The sequence below is a fragment of the Corvus kubaryi genome, unplaced genomic scaffold (assembly GCF_017639235.1).
Source record: "Corvus kubaryi isolate FWS band 111438036 unplaced genomic scaffold, C.kubaryi_AGA036_p1.0 37392, whole genome shotgun sequence".
Classification (NCBI taxonomy): domain Eukaryota; kingdom Metazoa; phylum Chordata; class Aves; order Passeriformes; family Corvidae; genus Corvus; species Corvus kubaryi.
Window position 1 is genome coordinate 12,258,414 of NW_024581131.1, and position 14,930 is coordinate 12,273,343.

The following is a 14,930-nucleotide window of genomic DNA, read 5'->3' on the forward strand; positions in this document are numbered from 1 at the left end:
TATCTCATACCAATTTTTATTATTATAAATACTATATTAGAACAGAAAGGATGGTGCCGCACATCCGCTTCCTTCTGCTGCTATTTGGCATCTTCTTTCTTTGCTCCTGCTTCTATTTTCGGGGGTTCTGGAGCTGGACGATAGGCAGGAAATGCCTCCCACGGGCTATTCAGATCGAACTTGCGAAATTCCTGAGCTAGCTCCACAGGCTCTGCCACCACCCGTTTGACTTCATCATCATACCGCACCTGGAACAGCGCAAAGAACACAGGCCAGTCACTTTACCCCACTCCTGGAGCATCTTTATTTGCTGTGCACAGTGACCCAGACCACCCTCTGTGCAGACAACTCCACTTCTTACCCATGGAAAAACCACAGACCCACAGGCCTCTGCCATGGCTTCAGTTCTCAATACTAAATGAGCTCTCCAGATGCTACTGAGATCTCTGGACTGTCCAAGAAAACCCTCCTCTTTGCTTTGCTACCATGGCCCTCAGGCGTCACAACTAAGCACCCAGAATTAGGAGTGCCCAGCCTAACAGTCCATGTGAAGTTCACGTGGAATAACACATTTAATTTGTCATTTGACAAAGGAATTTCTCCTGAGTCACTGAAATAAGGTGGCCCATCCTGGGCCTGCATGGCTGAGGACTATACTCATGAATCTTTATAATATGGCATTTGTGTGGTTTTAGTTGTTCTAATTTTTAGTGTAACACTCAGAACAAGAAGAGAAAAAGAAGACAACCAGGATGGAATGCAGGTGAGTACCAGACACTTCCAATTGGCTTGCTTTATCCTCACTGTGCTAGTCCAGATCTCTGAACCCCAGCTCAGGAGATGTAGCCTTATCCTTGCTTGCAGGATTTTGTTATTTCTACATTTCTTAAAACAGCCTGTTTTTTGCAGAACTTCACTGTTTCCTCCTGAAACTCAACTCAGTCTTAACACTGCATCATATACGCCTGCTTCTGCAGGGCAATCATTTGAAACTAGACAGATACCAAACACTCTCATTTCACCTGTGGTTGGCATACCAAGGTAAACGACAAATGGCAAGAGTCAATTTAACCAGAGTTTTATAATCTGGGCCTACAAAAACTCAACAAAGTGAAGTTCCAACTGAATCAAGAATGGTTCAGTCCTTCATCCTTCAGTTTTGCAGTGGAAACTTTAATCTCCCAGAAAATGTGCTGAAAGCAGAAGCACTTTCTCTCCCTGACAAGTATCTTTGGTATACAGCACATAACATTTTGCTCAATTTCTCTAGCCTTAGGCTGCCTTATTATGGATGATTCTTTGTGTGATACTTCAAATTTCCACACAATTTTATACAACTCCTCTGGAATACAGACAAGTGAAACATCCTTCAGACAAATGATTGTAAAGCAGCCACATCTTTGTATTGGAACTCAGAAAAGAGCATTGGGGAGACTTACTAACTTTAGACATGACTGTATCTCCTACCTCCACATAACCAGAGAGTGGGAAGTCCTTCCGGAATGGATGGCCCTCAAACCCATAATCTGTGAGGATTCGCCTTAGATCAGGATGGTTGGCAAAGAAAACACCATACATGTCCCAAACCTAAATGAAAGGGACAGGTTAGTTGAATTATATTTGAAAAAATCAAAAACCTGCATGTCTTATATCTATAAAATTTCAGTTACATGCCTGGCTTTGTACAGTGCCAGCAAAACTGATGCAGAAATTCATTCAAAAGCAAATCAAACATTGTTTTATCTCCTACTCTGAAAAAGCAGCCAGGAAAACACTTCTCTCTTTCTTCCTGAGGGCCTTGGGGAAATCACTTTGACTGGGAAAATACAGCCTCCCTCCAGCAAGATTCTGCTCCCAAGCACAGCAGCACTCACCTCTCTTTCATACCAATTTGCTGCCTTGTGCACAGACACTGCTGAATCAACAGGTGTCAGCTCATCGGTGTACGTCTTCACACGGATGCGGCTGTTGAACCGCAGGGACAGCAGGTTGTACACAATCTGAAGCAGAGGAACAGGCAGCATTTATGGATCTCTTTGCATTACACCACTGGCTAAGCAAAGCCACACAAGCACTATTTCAAATATTCTTTATGAGCAGGATCACATTCAGCACTTCAGAGCTGGCCACTAAAAGACACTCCTCCAACTGAGGTTCCAATAGCTCATCACTTTGGTCCTTAGAAGTGTGACAAAGTTATGAGACTTAGAAAACATGACTGATGTAGAAGAGCAGAAGTAAAGAGAGATACTAAATCTTAAAAGAGAGACTACTGGAGGGATGGAAACACTTGACAATAGTCTGTCTCGAAGAAAATTACTATCAATCACTCTTGCAATTACTATCAGTGGGAGAGAGCTAAGAAAAAGTACACTTTAATTTTCGGCAAACAAGTTGGATACCAGGGAACATTTCAAACTTTTATGGTGGTGGAGTCTAATACAAAGGCTGGTTATGAGGATTATTATAATCTTGGGGGAAGAAATATATACTACAGTAAGATTGAAAAAAAATCCCAAAACTCTGTAAGGAATTTTAAAGCCTTGTTTGATACTGCCTTGGTGCCTGGAAAAAATGAATAAATTAGAGTCTATATTTCTATTATTTCTATGAATCCACTACCTTGGTTTTTGAAAGAAAAATATTGAATTAAAAAAAAATTCCACTTCTTCAGCAGCTGGAGGTCTTTGACTCAAAGAAACTCTAGCTACAACTCTTGAAATTTTCTTCTCACTGCCAGAAACCAAAAAAAGTGGTCAGAGCTGCAAGAGCACCTACAGGCAGCAGTACTTGTGAAGCCCTCCAAGTCCTGCACCTCTGAGCAGCTCCTACCTCAAAGCGGTACTGCCGAGACGGGACATCAACAGCAGTCAAGTCAGCCAAGGATTTGAACTGGGCATTGGTGTGGTCACGAAGGAAGGTCAGGACAGGAATGATCCCATCCGGATGGATCAGAAGTTCCAGCTCATTGAAACACGTCACCTGATGAAAACAGCACAGCGGGAAGGGCATGAGTACAAACACTCAAACATTATGCTGATTTCAGCAGAAAACTCAAAGAAAGCGACACAGCAGACATTAAAAGGCATCAGATCAAGGGGCTTAACAACAGCAGTAACTTTTCATGGAATTCTGACCATTTTTCTTCCCCAGAACACCTTCTCTAAATGGGTAACAAACACGTGGTATATTCACTGGATCCTGTCCCATCACAAGAACAATTTCTCAAACAGCACCTACCTGTACTTGCTGGATATACTTGGGCAGAATCTCAGCCACATACTCCCCAAAAGCACATAGCTGCTTCTGTTCTACTTCATTTTTTGGTCTGACAGTAGCTAAGGAGAAACATAAAGTTTCCAAGATTATGACAGGGAATACAGAAAGCTACAGAGAGAAGACTAGTAACTCCCTTTAAACTCCCTTTAACCAGTCTGGCTGTCTGTCAGAGACTACATTATAGCAACATACTTGTGCTACACAGAACGTGCAACTACACACTTTGATAATGAAGGAAATTTGTGTCAGTGCTAAAATTTTGTTGACTCTAAAGAGCAGCAGGAATTGCCCAACAAGATGATGAAAAAGTAAATAATGAGATGAAAAAGAGGGCAACAGAGACAATAACCTGAACTTAGGCAGTGCCCATGTCATTCAACCTGGGTCTAGAATGGGCCTTGTTTTCTGGTTTTGTTGGATGTGTCAGCATCTAAGCAAGCCCCTCATAATCAAAACACTCTAAGAACTCGCGCTGTTGGGGTGGGTTTTTTCACTGTTACGATTAAAAACCCTTAAGAGCCAGGGCGATGAGGGGCTATGAAGCTCTTGCCCAAGCACGGCTTTGCAGAGAAAAAGCAGGCTGGACCTGCATCTGAGAAAGGATGCAGATGGGTACCCAGAGCAAGCACGGGAACCCAGAGCAAGCACGGTTACCAACACAGCCACTTTTCTGCGCTATTGGGGTTTACGGGTGACCGGACCAACCCTTTCCCGACGCGCTCACTAAAACGGTTCCATCGCCCAGGAACGTCCGTGGGGCGGTTCGGTGCCCTCCCGCCGGCTGGCAGGGGCACAACCGCACGCCTCGGGCCCCCCTCCGCCCCCCGCCCAGCCCCGCACTTACGGCGAGTGTCCGCGGCAGAGCTCCCCGCCAGCCGGGCCCGTGCCGCCGCCGGTGCCGCGCCAGCTGCGGAGAGAAACGGACACAACTCACCGACCGCCGCCAACCGCCCGGCCCGCGCCCGGCACAGCCCCCGGCACAGCCCCCGGCACAGCCCCCGCGGCCTCACCTCGCAGCGCGGCCCGCGCCAGGCCCCGAGCCGCCGCCGCCCACATCCCGCCGGGACACGGACGGGCAAGGGCACGGAGCGGAAGCGGAAAGTGCCGCCGCCGCCGCGCTTCCCCCGGGGGCGGAAGCGCGCGAAGAGCTTCCCGGGGACGGCTCCGGGTCGGTGGGCGGAATCGGCGAGTGCCCGGCGGCGCCTGGCGCAGGGTGAGGGCCGGGAGCAGCCGCTGGGGCACCCCGGGGCGGCGGCATGAAGGGAAGCGCCGCAGGTGGGTGCCGCGCGGCGCGGCCGGCGGGGAGCGGCGCGGCCGCCGGCCCGGGGACGGAGCAGCGAGCGCCGCGGAGGTGTGGGCGCGGAGGGCGGGGGACGCCGGCAGCCCCCGGACTGAGCCAGCGCCGAGCCTTGCACCGCGTCAGCGCGGCCCTGGTGGGAATCTGCGTTTCTCCGAGGATCAGCCTTCCTTCCTTCCTTCTTCTCGCCCCGGACCGTAGGGTCGCTGTCAGTTGTGCTTAGGGGTTCCCCGAGCCCGGGCGCCGCCGTAGCGTCCGCGACCCTGTCAGGAGCAACGAAGGAGGGAAGCTGGAGCACAAGTCCTGTGAGGAGCGGCTGAGGGAGCTGGGGTTGTTTAGCCTGGAGAAAAGAAGGCTCAGAGATAACTTTATCACCCTATCCAGCTGCCTGAAAGGTTGTAGCCGGGTGGGGGTTGGCCTCTTCTCCCAGGCAGCCAGCGACAAGACGAGAGAACACAGGCTTAAGCTGCAGCAGGCGAGGTTTAGGCTGGACATTAGGAAGAACTTCACAGGAAGGATGATTAGAGACTGGAATGGACTGCCCAGGGAGGTGGTGGAGTTGCCGCCCCTGAAGGTGTTTCAGGAAAGACTGGAGGCGGCATTCAGTGCCATGGTCTAGTTGACATGGTGGTGTTCAGTCATAGGTTGGCCTCGATGGTCTCAGAGGATTTTTCCAATTTAAGTGATTCTGTGATTCTGTGAAGGAGGTGTACCAGGTGTTGGTTCAACCACTCTCACTGATAGCCTGGCCTACGGAATGCATGGAGCATAAGATTGGGCTGTTTGGGACAGTTAACTGTCCTGCATGCTTCTTTCTTTATAGCAGAGACATCATGGGTGCAAAGGGGAGCTTTGTCTGGGTGTCTGCAAGGAGGATGTGAGGTTTGCATAGTCTTTAGCTGCTTCTTGGCATTTCTTCTGTGACTTGGCATCAGTCCTCTGGGAGTTGTGCAGGGCAGTGTGGGCAGCTGGTTCTGCTATGCCAAGGGCGCAGAGTAGTTCATCTGTCCATATCTTGGTGCTCTGTGTGGTCTCTTCTGCATTCTGGGCTGAAGCTCCTAAGCACCTTGACTGTAAGGATAAAGAGCTTTAACCGAAGTGGAAGCCAATTTGCAGGATAGGCTCATACTTTGTAAACCTGGAAAAATAGTATTGATGTGTTCTATGCTGACTGCAGTTCCTCAGTCTCTTACAGACTAATGTATAGGTACTTTCCAGACAGACCAGAACTACTGTAAAATCAAGATGAGTGTAATTAAGGCAGGCAATCACCAGAGATGAGATGGACATGTCCAGCTAATTAGGGATGTAGACACTACTTCCCGTGAACAGAATTTGAGCAAAGAACTTAGGAGCCCTCTTGATCAAGCAGAGTAATTGTAAGAAAATGCATGTTTGACAATATAAACCATGGAAGAGTAACTGAATCTGTTGGAGAAAAAAAATCACATCTTTGTGAAACATTGTACTTGAAATAATGGTCATTAGTAGTTGAAGAAATTTGTGATATCAGACATAATGGCTGGTAGTTCAGTTGTAAAAATAAGTCTAAAGTGACTGCAGGTAGGCAACTGTTCTTAATGCTGTCAAGAGCCATGGTAAAAAAGAGCTCCTTGCTGTAGTAGTCTTATGTTTCAGAAGCTTTTCTGACCCACAAACTACCTGGAGCTCTGCAAACATCCTTGGTACCTACTAAGAGGTGTTTTCTTTTAAATTTTGTTCCCCTTTCCACTTGGGAAGCAGTGACTAACAACATCTAACATTTTGTTTTGCATGCTGAAATTGACTGGCACATTAACAAACAGCATAACCATCAGTTACCTCATTTGGTTAGCTTGAAGGACTGGTGGTTTTGTCTGGCGGACATCTCATGCATCTTTTTGGTAAAAACAAGTTCACCTTGATACAGCTTCATCATTGGGTTTGGACAGTAATTAACACCTCCTGATGGTATGAACTGCTGCCTGTGCTCTTTTTTAGTATGATACTGTAATCCTTTTCACATCTAGTCCAGCTATGCTGCTGCCACATTTTTTGGCTTTGCAAGTTTCCTAGGGCAGTTGCTGGACTTTCCACTTGAATAACTTGCTGCATTTCTTTGTGTCGGTGAAATGAGTGGTGAAAAGATATGCACGTCTCCAAGCCCTGCTGGGATGCGATGTGCACTGTACTGGAAGTTTGGTATATATTATAATTTTAATTGTGCCAACTTCTCATTTGTTGTTTGAGATTCTGAAGCTCAAGCACAAGTTTCTGGCTGTGCTATTTATGTTTAGTCTAAAATATGCTGGACTCTTACCAATATGTTTGATTTTTCCCTGTACCCTGAAGTACTGCATAATCTTGTTAGTGGTGAGAGAAAGCTGTATAATTACTGTGATTTTACAGATTGCTGGAGGCCTGATTTGTGCAGCACCATGGACTCATCAGAAGAGACTGGAGGCTCCTCTGCAGAAGAAAACTACTTTGTGAACTACACCTTCACCGACCGCTCCCACTCAGGCCGTGTGGCCCAGGGTATTATGAAATTATGCTTGGAGGATGAGCTCTTTGCTGATGTTACAATATCAGTGGAAGGCAAAGAATTCCAGCTGCACCGTTTGGTCCTCTCAGCTCAGAGCTGCTTTTTTCGTTCTATGTTCACTTCCAACCTAAAGGAGGCCCACAACCGGGTGATTGAGCTGCAGGACGTTAGCGAGAGTGTCTTTCAGCTCCTTGTGGACTATATTTACCATGGAACTGTAAAGCTGAGGGCAGAGGAGTTGCAGGAAACCTATGAAGTGGCAGACATGTACCAGCTGACTGCCCTTTTTGAAGAGTGCTCCCGTTTTCTGGCCCGTACAGTGCAGGTTAGAAACTGTCTGCAGGTCATGTGGTTGGCAGATCAACACAGTGACATGGAGCTCTACACAGCTGCCAAACACTGTGCAAAGTCACATTTGTCTCAGCTGCAGGAGACAGAGGAGTTCCTACACCTGCCTCTCCGCCTACTGACAGACATCCTTACAGGTAAGGAGTTCTTCAGACTGCCTAGGATGTGGACGTAGAAAAAGACTTTCAGAGTCTGGTCAAGTAGTGAACAAAATAGATGAAAAGATCCAACCTTTCATAATCACTGTCTATTCAGAGACTTAGCTAAGCAAAGCAAAGCAAAACATTCTGGATACCTTTGTCAGAAAAAGCCCCAAACCATTAATTGTTACTGGACACGAAACATCTAAGCTGTAGAAAAGGGACGTAGAGGATGTCAGAAATTCACAGCAGTTCCTGAGTCGACAGGTTAGAAGTGTTACACATTTTTTAAACATAACTTCCAACAATTTTTTTTATTTTTGTTTGCGTTAAAAGTAAAACAAAGAAGCCTTACCAGAAATAAACATCTGATGAAAGTCTTTTTTATCCCTTTAGCTCATAATCATTTAACGTAGTAATGCAATAACTCAACGTCTGTAAGAAGGCTTGAGCACATATTTTTAGACTATTTTAGTGTTATTTACAATTGTATATAATTGTTAGGATTACTTAGGCACTCAACTGACTGAAATAGAGGCATTGTAACATCTTGAGTAATACAGTAATTACCCTTCTTATAAAGGTACTAGCCTTCCACAGTAATGGATGCAATGACTCAGTGTTGTGAAGGACGTGTCAACACATGGACAACTTGGTCCAGCTTCCACCAATCCTTAAAGATCTGCTGCCCTAGTAGGTACAGCCAGTATTTGTCACCTCTCCAGGATGCTGCAGTCACAAGCCCATTTTTCTGCAGTTAGGTATCATTGCTAGAGCAAGCAAGAATGTAGAAGCAGCTCATACATTCAGATGTGCCTCTTGCTTTTAATTACTCTTTGTAACTGAGTAAGTGACTATACTTTGTGTGTCATGTGTTTTATATGCTGTTACAAAAATAAACCTACCATGACTGGCTTCTTTGGAACACTGGCAAATCTATCCATAAGACTTAAACTAGCCTTTAGAGTTGATGCTATGCGTATGAGAGTCTTTACAGATACTGCATTAAATTATCTCTATTGCACCTAAAGAAACTTACAGTCAAGAACCTATTGAGTATATGTACTGATAGCTCAAAAACTGTGATAAACTTAGAGTAATTTTGATACCTATCTAGCTAAAGTTTTTGAAATAAGTTGCGAGTTCATTAAAAAACCCCTCTAAAATAATGAAATAAAACAGTAGAGGTCAATCACCTTTAATTTCCTAGGGATTCCACATAAAAACCAGTTTTAGGACTATGGAGTTTAGCACTTGTGGTCCTAAATTAAAACAATTTCTCAGTATAACTTTTTTCCATGCATCATCTATTTTCATATGTAGAATCACATTACTCGGCATTTATGCCACAACTTAGCTCATTAAATGGATTAAAATCTGAAATACTTCCCTTCTTAAAAAGGTAGGAAAACTCCTTTTCTTTTGCATTTCCTGCATCTTTGTTTAGTTAATGGAGAATTAAATAGGGGAAGCTTTTAGTGGCAAGGATTAAAATTAATTTCATGAAATAGTAATTCATTAAGTTTACCTTCTGTTGCACTCTAGGACCAATTTCAAAATCAAATTTTTTCCATTTAAGCACTACATGTGATGGTTAGCTTATGGGAATCCTTTTAAACAGAGCTGAAATACCTGCTTTTGTGCCACACTTTTTCTGCTCCCTTCCACTATAGAGAAAAGCATTGGAATTTGTCTGGTGCCTTCAGCATCTTTGAATTCAGAGTTTGTCATGAGAACAGACTACAAAATCAGAGAGTCTTCGTAGGGAAGCTTCTCAATGAACACAGGCATAATTGCTGGCTTTCAAACTGGAAGGAAATACCTAAAATCTTTTCGATAATGTACTGATGATGACAATACAAGAGTTTGTGGCTTAACCAAAACTTCCAGTTATGTCTGGAAAGAGATTGAAATTTGATGCAGTCTGTCGAGTGTTTCCTACTGTCACACAGCTAAGAAAAGCTCTAGTAGCTCATTGGGGATTTCCAAATGTTAAGAGGATAGCAGCAACACCAGATGTTCAGTCATGAGGGTCAGCTGCCTGGCAGTGCTCAGACACATTCTGTAGATGACTTTTGCTAGATAGGTTTCTAGGACCAGCCAGAAAGAAAGGCAGGTGCTGAGATTCTCAATAACAGAATCTTTTTGCATAAATGATTAAATAAGAAAGTATTTGTCGTCGTCACACACCATGTAAGTTCTCTTTCCTGTCCTCTTTCTCTTGGACATAGATTCGTGAATAGACTGCTGAAACTCATCCAAAGTGCTTAAGATCTGGCAGCTCTGTCTTCTGATAGTTACTGAAATTAATTTCATGTAGTTGGCTGGCTGGCAGTGCTGATCATGCCTGACAAAATCCATAAAGACCTGTGTCTGTTTTTCCTCTCCAGAAAGTAGGAGTTGTGGTGGGACTGGGGGGAGGCAGCCGCAGGAAAAGGGTGTTCCCGAGTACATACACCTTTGTCTAGATACTGTAAATGCATTTCTGTCCCCAAACCACAGATGGCGTTCCATGTTCTCAGAATCCAGCAGTTGCCATAGAAACCTGGATCAACTTCAACAAGGAGGAGCGAGCGGGCTTTTCAGAGACTCTGCGATCGAGTCTGAAGGTATAAAAAGACCTTATGTTCTGGGGCTGGTGTAGCACTTGCTGGTTTCACACTTCTCAGGGCAGGGTATTCTGCTCTCAGGTGTGACTTGAAAGCCACAAAATACAAATGTCATTGAAATTCATGGTGCTTGTGAGAGGATACTTTCAGTGTCATAAACAGCAACCCCACTGACAGCTTTTTTTATTTTAACCTGAGGCTGCTTTCACTGGTGATTGGACCAGTGCCACAAATAATTTATTTCACCTCAGTTACCAAAGAAACTGTTCAGAAATCTATGTTTGGCATTCCTCTCGTAACAACTGTACTCCATCAGGGATGTAACTGGCCCTTACGTAAACCACGAAGACTTGTGTTCCAGTGATGTCTGTGGCTATTTTATTGTGTCGGACATGAATGGTATGTTGAAAAGGCTTTGAGGCTCTGAATCCTGAATGTTGTAGGGTGGCAGGACTTGGGAAGCAGATTATATCCTTCAGGCCCACAGATGGGTCCTAAACCGAAGAATTCAGTCTTGAGCATCACTGATGTTTGTGTAAGATCTGATTCTGCTGACACTCTTCTCCTTTCACCCAGGTGATTGGAGAAAATGTTCACATCTATCTGATTGGAAAGGAGTCATCACGTACACATTCGCTCGCTGTCTCTCTGCACTGTGCTGATGATGACTCCATAAGTGTGAGTGGCCAGAACAGCCTGTGTCACCAGATCACTGCAGCCTGCAAGCATGGTAGTGACCTGTATGTCGTTGGTGGCTCCATTCCACGACGCATGTGGAAATGCAACAATGCGACTATAGACTGGGAATGGTGTGCTCCTCTGCCCCGTGACCGGCTCCAGCACACCCTCGTCTCCGTGCCAAGCAAGGATGCAATATATTCACTGGGGGGGAAAACTCTACAGGACACTCTCTCTAATGCTGTCATATATTACAGAGTACGAGACAACGTGTGGACAGAGACCAGCCAATTGGAAGTGGCAGTCTCTGGAGCTGCAGGGGTAAACCTTAATGGTGTCATTTACCTGCTGGGTGGGGAGGAAAATGACTTAGACTTCTTCACCAAGCCGTCTCGGCTCATTCAGTGCTATGATACCAACACAGAGAAATGCCACGTGAAGCCATACGTACTGCCTTTCGCAGGGCGCATGCACGCTGCTGTGCACAAGGATGTGGTGTTCGTTGTGGCCGAGGGGGATTCACTGCTCTGCTACAATCCCCTACTGGATAGCTTCACCCGGCTATGCCTCCCGGATGCCTGGAGCTCAGTACCATCCCTCTGGAAAATTGCCAGCTGCAATGGCAGCATCTATGTCTTTCGCGACCGCTATAAAAAGGGTGATGCAAATACTTTTAAACTTAACCCAGCCACTTCTGTTGTAACAGTCACGAGCGGCATCAAAGTGTTGCTCACTAACCTGCAGTTTGTCCTGGCCTAAACAGGCGCAGTGATAGAAAGACAGCAACTGTGTCTTGCTGTGCAGCTCGAAGACACCTGCAACCCTCAGCACCAGTCCCAATTACTACAAGCTCACAACATCCAGTAAAGACCCCATCCTCTGTACCTATGCAGAGGAAGTACAGGCTTTCTGACTGTGGGCCTGTTCTTTTACATAGCACTATTGAAACTGTATTGAACTGTTGTATCTTAGATTTCAGATGGACTACATGCTATTACTTTGATTCCTTGATGATAAGCTGCCTGCGTTTGAGGCCCAAATGGCAGCAAATGGCTATTTTAGCCTGGAACCAATCCACCACTAAAAAATCCTAGGGCATATGGACAACATCCTCCTTGGCCCAGACTGCTAGTTTTAACTGCCTAGGAGACTGTGTGTTGCTGCTGTGTCAGGCACAGCAGAGTTAGACGTGCACTGTGTCCCCCAGGGATACTCCCATTTAAACATTCCTGTGTCCTATTGCAGAAGGAGGGCCTGGCAGACAGATGCCAGAACTGACCCCAGGACGCTTAGGTTACATTCAGCACTTCTCCTAGAGGAGTTGTAACCAACTGAGTACTTGCTTACTGCTCTGTCATCACCTAGTATAAAGAGGGAGATAATTTTTAGAGCATTGGCTTCCTTTACTGTACAGGAAATCCCCACCTGTAATTATAACATAGTGTTGCTGAACAGACAGAAATAAGACCACTTCCTCCTACCCCTCTCTGTTGGCACTGTAACCCTTTGGGTAAGAATCTGAATAAAGTCTCTACTGAGACAAAGTATTTTGTTTTTTTCTCTTTGCTTAAAATACAAATATTTTTGAACTTCCTGTGGATTGCAGTTCCGCTCAGCACTGATGTGTGGAAAAGATGTATGGCTCCAAGAGATCTAAGATATTAGCCATAAGGAAAGAAAGCTTTGATGAAACAGCCCTATTTCCCCTTTACTGTAATTTACGTTAACAGTTCTTTATTGATGGTCAAGAAGAAAAACACTTAGGCTTTTGTTAGATCATAAAAACTTTTTTTATAGCAGCTGAGATGGGGATTTTGATAGTTCTTACTATGTTATGCAGTTCTCCCAGTGATCATGTTCCTGTGAAATTTTTCCAGGACCTGGACTTGTTTGTGTCGAACAAGGATGTGGGGACGAATCTTGGCAATGGCTTCTATTGCTTGCCGAGGGCTCCAGTGATGCAGCTGAAAAGGCAGAAACCCAGCAAGTGAAAATCCGTTCCATCTTTCCAACAGTTAATGGAACATTCCTGGAGGCTACAGGCAATATTAGAAGTGTTAGAAAGTTTGCTGCTGCTTTGCCCCTTAGGTTTACTCGATGTTTCTCTCAGAGAGGCCTGCAAGTCACACATTCATGAAATGAGTCCCTCAGTTAAAGAGGAACGGTTGCTACCTGGGCCTTCCACTTTCTGTCTCGCTCACTCTTCCTTCATGTTGTGAATAGTTTCCTGTTTTAGCCCCACTAGACCAGAGCAAAAGTGCAGGTGGCTTTTAAATTTTTTTAAAAAAACTTTACTGGTATTCCCATCACATTTCAGCACTTAGTGAGAAAATTTTCCCTTCAGCATTAATGGAAAATTTGCCAGGGAGAGCTTAATAAAACAAAAGGAAGAATCCACAGGTAGGATTTTGTTCTTAGTGCTGATTTCCCTAGTTGGGTTGGTAGAGGAATTCAGAAAACTGAAGTGAGTTCTCTTGATCCTGAATTGTATTTACGGAAAAACGTAGAAAGGCTCACCACTCCAGTGAACCAAGGAGAAAATATGAACAACAAAAATGGATATTTATCTGCTCACTGAACCTACACTCGTGAGTGACTTGTTATTCCTACCTCAATCTATTCCTCCACAGAAAGAATTAAGAAAAGCAGAATCATTCAAAATTTGCATTTGCATTCAAAACAGCAAGATGATTTTGGGGCCTCTCTTAAAATGGGTGTCCAAACTCTGTAAAATCGTGGAATATTAACCTGTATGGGCTCAGGCTTCTTAAGTGAGAGTTAACTATAAAGGTTGTCTGCACTTTATTTCCATTTTTTAATGAAAATAAACCCCATTTAGCAGAGGTTCCTTCTGACCTGAATTAAGTATGCTGCCACCATGGTGGCACTGCGGGAGCGCCCTGCCTTGCAGTGCACATAGACGCTGTTACCGCAGGCTCGGTGTCTCAGGATGAACTCCACGCCCTTGTGCAGGTTTTCCAAGGTGGGGACTCCAGTTAGATCCACAGTGCTGAGACGCAGTTGCTCCACTCCCATTGCCTCCCATTCCTGTAACAGACATAGCAGATTTGGTCAGTGAACTTTTGGGTTGGTTTTTTTACTGAAAGAAACTCAGAACCTGTTGAGACAGTTGAGAAATTCAGAGAGGATGTAAACAGACTTTGAATGTCAATCCTTTAAATCAGATGTATGAAAACTTAAGTGCTGGTCATCAAAAACTAGTAGTTGAAGGGGACTGAAAAAATGTGGTTCAGCTAAAGGAAAAGAGGGAAGTTGGGATCTCTTCCCAACTCAAAAGTCATTCCTGTATAGTGTTGCACGTGGATTCCATGCTCCCTGTCCCTCCCTGCCACTGCAGCTGCAACAGTTCACTCGCATGCTCACGTTTTACTGGTTTGTCGCATAGTTTTTAAAGTCAGCTTAGGTACGAGTAGCCACGTCTTTGCTGACACAGGACTTGGGGGTCGCTACCGGGATGACGGCAGGAGGCGGCTAAAGCCTCATGTGAGCCGGGACAGAGCGACGAGAGACCCGTCTGGGGGGGAGGGGGGGATGCGGCACCAGCAATCCCGGGGCTCACCTGCGGGGAAAAACAGAGGAACCGGGTCTCGTAGTCCTCGGTGAGTGTGACCACACCGCGCACGTTCTCCTCCGCCACCAGCTGCGGGCACAGGCACCGTCAGGGATCTCCGGTCCTCCCGGCCCGGCCCGGCCCGGCCCGCTGCGCCCACCTTACCCTGCGAATTCGGCCCCGCAGCGGCAGCGCCCCGAGCAGCACGACTTCGTCGATGCGGTGGAACCAGGGCCGGCGGAACCCGGGCAGCCGCGCCCGCGCTACCGTGTAGAGCAGCGATGGGTAGAAGAGCAGCCGCGCCGCGCCGGCGCCCAGCGCCTCCACCACCCCCATCCGCGCCGGGGCCGCGCTGCGCCGGGCCGGGCCAGGCCGACGGGCGGGGGAGCGCCGCGGACGCGCGCACTGAGCGTCAGCAGAGGGCGCACCCGCGGTGGTGCCGGGCGGGGGAGCGCGGGCGCGGCGGCGCGGGGAGACGGGGCGG

At 46.2% G+C, this 14,930-nt stretch overlaps 3 protein-coding genes across 6 annotated transcripts; 1 reads left to right on the forward strand and 2 right to left on the reverse strand.

Annotated features, from left to right (window-relative positions):
• Positions 1-4,375, reverse strand: NDUFS3 (NADH:ubiquinone oxidoreductase core subunit S3). Its single transcript, XM_042038440.1, has 7 exons — positions 4,290-4,375; positions 4,124-4,186; positions 3,241-3,338; positions 2,833-2,982; positions 1,875-2,000; positions 1,468-1,587; positions 1-248 (listed from the first exon to the last, which is right to left on the reverse strand). The coding sequence occupies exons 1-7, from the start codon at positions 4,333-4,335 to the stop codon at positions 81-83; spliced, it is 771 nt and encodes a 256-aa protein (XP_041894374.1). The 5' UTR covers positions 4,336-4,375; the 3' UTR covers positions 1-80.
• A 31-nt stretch (positions 4,376-4,406) lies between these two features.
• Positions 4,407-12,422, forward strand: KBTBD4 (kelch repeat and BTB domain containing 4). Of its 3 annotated transcripts, none has more exons than XM_042038438.1 (4): positions 4,407-4,492; positions 6,965-7,585; positions 10,091-10,197; positions 10,774-12,422. In XM_042038438.1, exons 2-4 carry the CDS (start codon positions 6,994-6,996, stop codon positions 11,632-11,634), a joined length of 1,560 nt encoding a protein of 519 aa, XP_041894372.1. In that variant the 5' UTR covers positions 4,407-4,492; positions 6,965-6,993; the 3' UTR covers positions 11,635-12,422. The 3 variants fall into 3 exon arrangements, with proteins under 3 accessions (XP_041894372.1, XP_041894371.1, XP_041894373.1); XM_042038437.1 differs by having other exon boundaries at positions 4,434-4,554; XM_042038439.1 differs by lacking the exon at positions 4,407-4,492 and adding an exon at positions 4,820-4,971.
• Positions 12,423-12,587: 165 nt separating this feature from the next.
• On the reverse strand, positions 12,588-14,829 carry PTPMT1 (protein tyrosine phosphatase mitochondrial 1). Of its 2 annotated transcripts, XM_042038441.1 has the most exons (4): positions 14,612-14,825; positions 14,456-14,536; positions 13,732-13,923; positions 12,588-12,839 (listed from the first exon to the last, which is right to left on the reverse strand). In XM_042038441.1, the coding sequence occupies exons 1-4, from the start codon at positions 14,780-14,782 to the stop codon at positions 12,708-12,710; spliced, it is 576 nt and encodes a 191-aa protein (XP_041894375.1). In that variant the 5' UTR covers positions 14,783-14,825; the 3' UTR covers positions 12,588-12,707. The 2 variants fall into 2 exon arrangements, with proteins under 2 accessions (XP_041894375.1, XP_041894377.1); XM_042038443.1 differs by lacking the exon at positions 14,456-14,536 and having other exon boundaries at positions 14,612-14,829.
• Positions 14,830-14,930: the final 101 nt, after the last annotated feature.

Excerpts from the sequence above, each read along its gene's own strand:
- KBTBD4 (XM_042038437.1), top strand. Across the intron at positions 7,586-10,090 it reads ACTGACAGACATCCTTACAG|ATGGCGTTCCATGTTCTCAG; the intron begins GTAAGGAGTTCT and ends CCCAAACCACAG. Across the intron at positions 10,198-10,773 it reads CTCTGCGATCGAGTCTGAAG|GTGATTGGAGAAAATGTTCA; the intron begins GTATAAAAAGAC and ends CCTTTCACCCAG.
- NDUFS3 (XM_042038440.1), bottom strand. The coding sequence starts at position 4,335 with ATGTGGGCGGCGGCGGCTCGGGGCCTGGCGCGGGCCGCGCTGCGAG. Across the intron at positions 4,187-4,289 it reads GGCGCGGGCCGCGCTGCGAG|CTGGCGCGGCACCGGCGGCG; the intron begins GTGAGGCCGCGG and ends TTCTCTCCGCAG. Across the intron at positions 3,339-4,123 it reads CTCTGCCGCGGACACTCGCC|CTACTGTCAGACCAAAAAAT; the intron begins GTAAGTGCGGGG and ends GTTTCTCCTTAG.
- PTPMT1 (XM_042038441.1), bottom strand. The coding sequence starts at position 14,782 with ATGGGGGTGGTGGAGGCGCTGGGCGCCGGCGCGGCGCGGCTGCTCTTC. Across the intron at positions 14,537-14,611 it reads TGCGGGGCCGAATTCGCAGG|CTGGTGGCGGAGGAGAACGT; the intron begins GTAAGGTGGGCG and ends CTGTGCCCGCAG. Across the intron at positions 12,840-13,731 it reads TGGCAGCATACTTAATTCAG|CTGCATCACTGGAGCCCTCG; the intron begins GTCAGAAGGAAC and ends CTGCCTTTTCAG.